Below are 9301 nucleotides of genomic sequence, written 5' to 3' on the forward strand. Positions count from 1 at the left end.
CAGCAGTAAGAGTTGATCCTCCTGTGTCCTGCCCAGCTCAGGGCAGTCTGCGATTCTGCAGTTCCTATTTTATCTCCCCTCCAAACCCCAAACCCTCTCCTGCCCCAGCCCCATCTCTCCCCCTGGTCCATCTGCTCACTCCCCCTATCCCAGAGGGGCTCTGGCAGCCCAAAGGGTCCCAAACCCATCACGCAGGGGGCTCCAGGGGCTCACCACAGGCGCTTTTAAAAAGGCAAGATTCGCTTTTATTTCAAATCAACAGCTCAGCCCCGAGGAATCGCCAAGACCAAGCGTGCCCAGGGCAGGGCAGGCACGGAGCGCTCGGGGGCAGTACCGGGCTGCTCTGCATTCCTCTCTTTTTTTTTTTTTCTTTTTTTTTTTTCTGTAGGTTTTTTTTTTGTTGTTTTCTTTTGGAAATTTCCTGGTCGGGGTGGTTTCTCTCATCCGGAGCTCCGGACGCGACGAGCCGGCGTGGGGCAGCACCCGGGGGGGAGGATCAGCTCGCCAGGGAAGCCACTACAGGCTGCGGGGGGGCCAAGAACACAACCAGGCTCCTGTCAGACCCCTGCGGTGCCAGGGGTGCCCCCAAAACCCGGAGGCTGCGGGGACAGGGCTCACAGCACCCCCCTCACCTCTCCTTGTGGTCTCTGAGCTCCTCCTTGCCCTCCTGCTTGGCCTCGTTGCTGGCCGGTGTGTCGGCGGCGTCGCTGTTCTTGTCCCCTTCTCCTGGGTTGGCTCTGGGCTCCTCCTTGGGGGCCTCTTCGTTGGCCACCTTCTTGTCCCCTTCCTGCCCCTCTGCATCCTTGGGGCGTTTGGGGGAGTCCTGGGAGGGGCAGCTCAGGTCAGCCCAGCCCCTGTCCCCAACATTCCCTGTCCCCAACATCCCCAGCCCCTGTCCCCAACATGCCCTGTCCCCAACATCCCCAGCCCCTGTCTCCTGTCCCCAACATCCCCTGTTCCAAACATCTTCATACCCTGTCCCCAACATCTCCAACCTCTGTCTCAAACACCCCCAGCCCCTGTCCCCAACAACGCCAGCCCCTCTCCCAAACAAACATCCCCATCCTGTCCCCAACACCCCCATCCCTGAACATCCCCATCTCCTGTCCCCAACATCTGTTCCCAACACCCCCATTCCCTGTCCCCAACATCCCGTCCCAAATATCCCCATCCTGTTCCCAACACCCCCTCCCCTGTTCCCCTGTCCCCAACACCCCCATCCCTGTCCCAAACATCCCCATCCCCTGTCCCTATCCCCGTCAACATCCCAAACATCCCCCCATCCCTGTCCCAAACATCCCCTCCCCTGTCCCAAACATCCCCATCCCTGTTCCCAACACCCCCATCCCTGTCCCAAACATCCCCATCCCCTGTCCCAAACATCCCCATCCCTGTCCCCAACACCCCCAGCCCCTGTCCCCAACAACGCCAGCCCCTGTCCCCAACAAACATCCCCATCCCGTCCCCAACACCCCCATCCCTGAACATCCCCATCCCCTGTCCCCAACATCTGTTCCCAACACCCCCATTCCCTGTTCCCAACACCCCATCCCTGTCCCAAACATCCCCATCCCGTCCCCAACATCTGTTCCCAACACCCCCATTCCCTGTCCTGAACATCCCCATCCCTGTTCCCAACATCCCCATCCCTGTCCCCAAGACCCCCTCCCCTGTCCCCAACACGCCCAGCCCTGTCCCCAACATCCCCAGCCCTGTCCCCAACACCCCCATCCCTGTCCCCAACACCCCATCCCCTGTCCCAAACATCCCCATCCCTGTCCCCAACACTCCCAGCCCTGTCCCCAGCACCCCATCCCTGTCCCCAACACCCCATCCCTGTCCCCAGCATCCCCATCCCCTGTCCCCAACACCCTCATCCCTGTCCCAAACATCCCCATCCCCTTGCCTATCCCCTTGTCCCCAACATCCACAACGCCTGCCCCCAAACATCCCTATCCCCCGTCAGAAACATGCCCATCCCCAAACATCCCCTGTCCCAAACATCTCCAGCCCCTGTCCCCAACACCCCCAGCCCTGTCCCCAACACCCCCATCCCTGTCCCCAGCACCCCATCCCTGTCCCCAGCACCCCATCCCTGTCCCAAACACCCCATCCCTGTCCCCAGCATCCCCAGCCCTGCCCACCCCTGCCGGTACCTCCAGAGCATCCTCAGCTTTCCTCTTGCTGGCTCCCTTCTCGTTCTTCTCCTTGGACTGCTCGTCGATCACCAGCTTCCCCTCCTCGTCGCTGCTGCCCTCGGCATTGCCCTTCTTCTCCCCGTCCCCCTCCGGCTCCCGCTCGGCCGCCTCGGGGCAGCTCTTCTTCTGGGTGGGCTGTGGGCACCGAGGGGTTCACGGGGGGCTCCCAGGAAGGAGGAACGGCGGGGGGAGCTGGGATGGAGCCCCCCCAAGCTCGTGACCCACCTGGTAACCGGAGGCTTTGACCGTGGGGTTGTTCTCGATCTCCCACAAACCTTCGCTGAACCCTTTCCGCTTGTTGGGTTTTCCAAACTTCTCCTTGCACTCCTCGTAGGGGAAGAGGTCTTTGGGCCCCAGGAATGCCCTGTGCCGGGGGGGAAAACGGTGAGGGGTGGGAGCAGGGGGCATCTCACCTCTCCCGAAGCCACCGCAAGCCCCAGCTCCCACTCACGTTTCGTGGGTCCCGAAGAAGAAGACTTGGTATTTATTGGAGGAGGATTTGACTGCAGCTTCTGGCATCTCATCGATCTGTGTGACACGAAGGACAGGGTGAGAGGAGAGGGCACAGACCCCTGGGGCTCCTCAGACCCCAGCACATCCCCCCTGCAGCGTCCTGCTGATGGGCACAGCTCGGGAAAGGCAAATTCCTTGGGAATCCCCCCACAGTCTGGAGGCAGCGCTGGCAGGAAGGGCCCAGCAGAACAAGGGGTGCCCGGTGGTGTGGGGCCAGCAGGGCTCCCCTGCTCCCACCCTCTCCCCCCTTAAGCTCTTGTCCAGACCAGCTCAGACACACTCAGGGAAGTCAGGCCAGTGGTGCCACAGCTCCTCAGACCCCGGGACAACCCCAAGCCCCTCCAGCGTGGGCACAGCTCAGGAAAGGCAAACTCCTCAGGAATCCCCCCAGCTGAGACCCCCGGCCCCTTCCTGCCAGCCCCAGCCCTTTACCAGCCCCTCGTGCCCCCCCGGGGGACACAGGGGCTGTGTCTGGGGACAGGGCTGGCAGGAAGGGCTCAGCAGAACAAACGCTTGTGCCCCCACACCAGAGGGGGCTCCCCTCCTGCCACCCCCTTCCCCCTTAAGCTCTGCTCTGGACCAGCTCAGACACGCTCAGCAAATTCAGGCGCTGCCGGCGGCGCCACAGGCATCGCCCCCAGCCTGGGCCAGGAACGGGGACTGGGGGGACACCGTGGCCAGGAGGGGGTCACCAGACAAGGGGACAGCCTGGCGAGGGCTCTGGGGTCAGGCAGCAGCCGGTGCCAAGCCCGCAGGCAGGTGCTGCTCCACCGAGCGTGAATAATCCCGAGGCGCCAAGGGAAGGGAGCGAAAGCAACTCCGGCTGCTTTTTATAGCATCTAAAAATAACCCCCCCCTGCAGCCAGCAGCCATAAATTCCCCGAGAAAACCTCCAGGGGAGGTGGAAGGAGCTGAAGGAGGATGCGGGTGGGGGTCTCGGGGCAGGCGCCAGCACGTCACCGTCACCGGGCTGGAAGGTGCCAGCGGGGACGGCCGGGATGCCAGGTCCCGCTCCCAGCGCTCTGCTGACTCACGGCACAGCCTTCCCTCAGTCACCGTGACCCCCACGGCTTGCCCAGCCTCAGTTTCCCCAGCCAGCAGCGCCGGGGTGCTGTGACAGGGCGGACCCGGCCGAGAGTTTGTCCCCATTTCCTTCACAGAGCTGGGGACAGAGTAACACTTGTGCCAGTGCTGAGGGGCAATGCTGGCACGGCCCCGGGGCATGCCGAGGCCATGGGGCACTGGCAGGGGCACCGGGATGTGGTGGAGGGTTGGTGTGATGTCCCACTCCCGGCTGGGATGTGCCCTCGTGCCATCCCCACTGCCCAAACGCGTTTTGGGGCACCCGGGTCCTGCATCAGGACCCAGGGGGTGTTTCAGGATCGGGGAAGTGCTCCCTTGGGGCTGTCACGCCCCAAGGCCACCGGGGGACATTCCAGGAGCAGGGACAGTCCCACAGGCCAGCCTGGCCCTCGCAGCAGTCCCCAGCGGGACCCTGGCCCGTGGTGGCAGCCGGGAGCAGCAGCTCCATCCCTGCGTGGCACCGAAGGTGGAGGAGGGGATGATGTGACTCAGAGGGGCGGCCACCAGCCCAGCCCAGCCCAGCCGGGGATGGTGCTCCCCCCAGGCCACGTTCCTGCAGGTCACCGCTGGGACAATGTGCCAAAGGCCCCACCAGCCCCAGGGCCCCCCAGGCAAGGACAGAAACCCAGATCCTCCCCTGCCAGGCCTGGACAGGGACCCCACAGGGACCCCACAGCCCCTGGCAGCGCCACGAGCCTGACGGAGATCCCCCGGCAAGAGTTTCCAAATCTCCTTCCCCGAGGAAAGGCAGCACTGGCAGCAGCTCCAGCGATGTGTCACCGTGTCCCCAGCCCACGAACCGAGGGGCTCCACGGGGACAGCTGGGACCCCCCTGGCAGTGGGACTCCCCGCCAGCCCCGGCCCTTTATCAGCCCCTGCTGCAGCGCCAGGGGATGCGGTGGCTCTATCTGCAGGGCCAGGCGGGGCCCGGGGGACACGGGGCAGGAGGGTGGCACCCCGCTGGGGACACCGATAGTGCAGCCAGTGCAAACCCACCCAAAAACCCCGGGCTGCCCAGAGTGCCAGGCACTGTCACGGCCCGCGTCTGTTTGTCCGTCCCTGTCCATCCTGGAGCCAGGGTAAAGTCCACGGTGCCCATCTCTGTCCCCGCGCCAGCCCCTGCGAATGGCACCGGTGTCACAGCCCGGCCTGGCCCAGGGAGCTGCACCCAGGGGCTGGACACGGGCTGGGAAGGTGCCCCGGGAGGGGAAGCTCTGGAGCGTGGCAGGGGAGGGACGGGCACGTACCCCCGCTCTGGACTCTGCCCCCAGCCTCTGCTCCTCACCTTTGCCACGGCTCCACGGAGCACGGCTGGGTGCAGCCTGCCCTGCCTCAGTTTCCCCGCTGCAGGACAGGGCCGGCAGCAAGGACTTGGCTGTCGGGGAGAGGAATTAATTAATTAACGGAATTAACTCGTGAGGGTCACGCACGGTCAGCGAAGCACGTGGCTGCGGGGGGCACACGCGCCGGGTGGGGGTCCTGTGGCACCCCTGAAGTCCCATGGGTGTCCCCAGGGCTCTCCTCAGCTCTGGGGCCACCACTGGGCCCCGTCCCAGCACCAGGCACCAAACACCCGGAGTGGGATCCAGAGGGAACGGCCAGCGGGAGCCTGAGCCCATGGGAACGGGAGAGGCTCAGGAAGGGGATGTCAGAGGTGCCAGGGGGATGTCAGTGGTGCCAGGGGGGATGTCAGAGGCGCCGGGGGGATGTCAGAGGCGCCGGGGGGATGTCAGAGGTGCGGGGGGGGATGTCAGAGGCGCCGGGGGGATGTCAGAGGTGCCGGGGGGGATGTCAGTGGTGCCAGGGGGACGTCAGAGGTGCCAGGATCCCGTGTGGTGCTGCTGCCTCATCCCCTGCTGCGCTCCCGTGCTGTCCCAGAGCTCTGGAGGGAAGAGGGGCTGCAGATCCGGCAGGGAAGCACCGACCAACGAGGGTCTGGCATAAGGGACCCTGCAGAGAAGGGGTGAGGGGAAAAAGGAGGCAAGCATCATCCTCCAGCTGCCAGCGCCTCATCTCCCCGCTCTCGTGCCTCAGTTTCCCCTCTGTTTAACGCTGCCCCTCTCGGGGAGAGGCTCCCACTGAGCTGCTGCTCTTGGGGAACGGTGCCAGGTGCCATCCCCAGGGAACGGGTCAGGGGAACGACCCTTCCCCCCCTCCATTTCTTCCCCTATCTCTCAGCTCCAGCCACACCTGGCTGGAAACAAATATCGCAGCAAACGCCACGCGTGGCCGGGTAAGGTTTCATCACAGCACCTGATTAGTCACGGGCGAGCCCTGCCTGATTAGTCACGGCGGGGAGGGCTGCGCTCCAAACCCCCCGACCCACAGCACCCCCAACCTCCTGCTCCAGAGCGGGGAAACCATTCCCCGCCTGCCCCAGCACCCCAAAATGATGGTGCCGGCCAGAGCAGGCGCCGGGAGACGAGCAGGGTGTGAAACCCGAGCGGGGCTGGCGCTAATTCGGGAGCTGAGCCCGACACGAGGCTTTGCGAGCCCCGAGCGGCATCAGCCCGGCCCTGCGGGACCCCTGCGAGGGGCGGGCAGCGCTGGGGCCGGGGGGCAGCGCTGGGGCCGGGGGAGCAGCCCAGGGGCCGGGGGGCAGCGCTGAGCCCCCGAGGGGAGCTGTGCTGGGGCCAGGGGCAGCTCTGGGCACTGCTGGGGCCGGGGGAGCAGCCCAGGGGCCGGGGGGGCACTGCTGGGGCCGGGGGGCAGCGCTGTGCCCCCGAGGGGAGCTGTGCTGGGGCCAGGGGAGCAGCCCAGGGGCTGGGGGGCAGCTGGGCACTGCTGGGACCGGGGGAGCAGCCCAGGGGCCGGGGGGCACTGCTGGGGCCTGGGGGTCATGGTTTGGACACCCAAACAACCACCCAAACCACCACCTCCCAAAAACTCACTTCCTCTCAAACCACGACATTGGGGCACCAGCCCAGGGGCCAGGAGAGCAGCCCAGGGGCCGGGGGGCACTGCTGGGGCCGGGGGGCAGCGCTGGGGCCAGGGGAGCAGCCCAGGGGCTGGGGGGCACTGCTGGGGCCCCGGGGCAGCTTTGAGCCCCCGAGGGGAGCTGTGCCGGGGCCGGGGGGCACTGCCGGGGCCGGGGGGCAGCTTTGAGCCCCCGAGGGGAGCGGTGCCGGGCGAGCAGGCGGCGGTGGAAGCCGGGCTCCCAGGGATCCCTGTGGCTCCTCCTCGCAAAGCCGCTTTCAAATGCGCGTTGGGAGGCCGGTGCCAAATCCGAGCGGCTCCCAACCCCCTCCCGGCCTCCCCGCCAGAAGCCGACAAACCAAACAAAAGTTATTCAAATCCGGGAGGGGAAGGAGGAGGCGATGGGGGGGACCGGGGGGGATCCTCGGCCTTTAAAGCCCGTCGCCCCAATCCTCCCTTTTTCCGCCCAATTTTGGGGTTTGCAGGCAGCCCCCAGTGCCCTTCGCGGCGAGGCCGGGAGGGGAGCGTGTGAGCGTGTGTGTGTGGGGGGGAACACTCCAAGGAAATTTTAAACTGCATCATCAACCGCTTAAAAATAACCAGCAGCGCCGAGCTGCGCCGCCAGAGCTGCCCACGGGCCCCGGCGGCTCTGGGCTCATGCCGGGGGTCCCGGGCTCATGGCACAGACCCCCCCAAGGGACACCCGGGACCCTCCGGGGGACACCGGCACATGGTGGGGCCTGGATCCCCCCTCTCCGTCCCCGTATGCACGGCCCCCCCTTCCCCCCCGTCCTAAGTCCTCAATAATTCTATCGATTTTCTAAAGCCGAACTCCCGGCGAGCGCCGCCGCCTCTCTGGCGGCCGTGGCGAGGGGTAAGGCCACCGAGAGAGCCGGGGGACACCCTCGGGGACCTGCCCGTTTGGTTGAAATCCCCCCCCCCCGGGCCCCAAAAATCATCAGTGAAGCGCAGGGGGACCCGCACTGAGCGGGAAGGGCGGCACGGAGCTCCCCACGTGCAGCAGGGACCCCCGGGACCGGGGCCAGGGGGGTCACCCCGGCGAGGAGGGGTCGCCCCGGGCTGGCCCGGCCTCGTGCTCCGCCGCCGGCACGGGAAGGGGGGGTCCCCGCTCCCACGCGGTGCCAGAAGCCACGCGGTCTCCACCCGTGACCCCCCCACCCGCCCCCGCCGGGACAGAAATGAATAAAACAGCACAAAAAAGGGGCTCGGGACGCGGTTCCCGACACATGAAACCCCCCCTAAACCCAAGGAAATGTCCCGAAAGCGCCTCGCCGAGCCTCGGTACCGAGCACCCCCCGAGTCCGCCGGGCCCGGCCTTACATAAGGAGCCGGCAAAGTTGGACCCCGGCCCCGGTGGGAAGGGGACCGGGGGGGCACCGCAGCCTGACCCCCGTGCGGACACACCCCCCGCTCCACCGGGGCAGCCCGACGCCGGTGCCCCCTCCCCCATCCGCCGGGGCACCTGGGCCGCCCGCGTTATGCAACGGGGAGCACCGGCGAGAGCACCGGGGGGGCACCGGGGGTCCCATCGCCCCCTCCCCAGCCCCTGCCCAGCTCCTTACCCGGGCAGGCCAGTGCGGGTAGCCCTTCATCTTGGCGAAAACCAGGTCCCCGCATTTGTATTCCTTCTGCCGGTTGGACCGGGACATCTTGGCTGGCGGCTCCTCCCGGGACCGGGGGAGCGGGCGGGGGGGGGGGGGAGGGGGGGGGGGTGGGGGGAGGGGAGGAGGGGGGTTACGGGTGAAGTTTGGGAGGCAAAACCCGGCGAGGCAGGGATTAGCCGAAAATAAAAACAACAAAAAAAACCCGACAACAACAACAAAAAAAAAAAAAACAAAACCACCCTCCCAAATCCGAAAGGGGAGGCGCGGAGGCGGCGGCGGCTCTGCCCCCCGGGCGGGGGGTCAGCGGCGGCGCGGCGCGGCGGCGGAGGGCCCGAGCCCCATGCGCTTGTTTGTGTTTGAAATTCAATTGCTCCCTCCCTCCGCCAACCCCCCCCCACCCACCCCCCAGCCACCCTTCCCCTTCCTCCTCCTCCTCCTCCTCCTCCTCCTCCCGCTGCCGGTGGATGCGCTCGGAGCTCGCGGGCGCTGCCTGGGCGCGCACCCGCGCCGCCCGCCCACCGCGCCGTGCGCGCTCCCGACACCCCCCAAAAAAAAAAAAAAAAAAAAAAAAAAAAAAAAAACCCAAAATGTGGCGTGTCACCAGGAGCGACAGCAGGGACACGGGCTCGGGCTGGGAGCGGGGTGTGAGAGCGGGGAGAATGGGTGGGAAACGGGGGGAAAGGGCGGGAAGCCGTGCGAAAGGAGTGGGAAACGGCACAAAAGGGGTGTGAAAAACACGAGAAACAGCGCGGAACTGGAGCGGGGAAAGCAGGTGGAAAGCGGGAGCAAAATGGTGTAAAAAACGTGTAAAATAGAGCAAAACGATAATGGGAAAAGCAGGTGTAAAACAGTGCAGAACCAGTGTAAAACAGCACAAAAACGGTGTAAAAAACATGTGAAACGGCGCAGAACTGGAATGGGAAAAGCAGGTGTAAAGCGGGAGCAAAATGGTGTAAAAAGCGTGTA

The 9301-nt window shown here is 65.8% G+C and overlaps 1 protein-coding gene across 2 annotated transcripts; it reads right to left on the reverse strand.

Annotated features, from left to right (window-relative positions):
- Positions 1–222: 222 nt before the first annotated feature.
- Positions 223–8760, reverse strand: HDGF (heparin binding growth factor). 2 transcript variants are annotated; one of them, XM_038161866.1, is made up of 7 exons: positions 8294–8760; positions 5080–5169; positions 2650–2726; positions 2424–2562; positions 2157–2333; positions 633–823; positions 223–523 (listed from the first exon to the last, which is right to left on the reverse strand). In XM_038161866.1, the coding sequence occupies exons 1-7, from the start codon at positions 8378–8380 to the stop codon at positions 517–519; spliced, it is 768 nt and encodes a 255-aa protein (XP_038017794.1). In that variant the 5' UTR covers positions 8381–8760; the 3' UTR covers positions 223–516. The 2 variants fall into 2 exon arrangements, with proteins under 2 accessions (XP_038017794.1, XP_038017795.1); XM_038161867.1 differs by lacking the exon at positions 5080–5169 and having other exon boundaries at positions 8294–8755.
- Positions 8761–9301: the final 541 nt, after the last annotated feature.

The sequence above is a fragment of the Motacilla alba genome, chromosome 25 (assembly GCF_015832195.1).
Source record: "Motacilla alba alba isolate MOTALB_02 chromosome 25, Motacilla_alba_V1.0_pri, whole genome shotgun sequence".
NCBI lineage: Eukaryota > Metazoa > Chordata > Aves > Passeriformes > Motacillidae > Motacilla > Motacilla alba.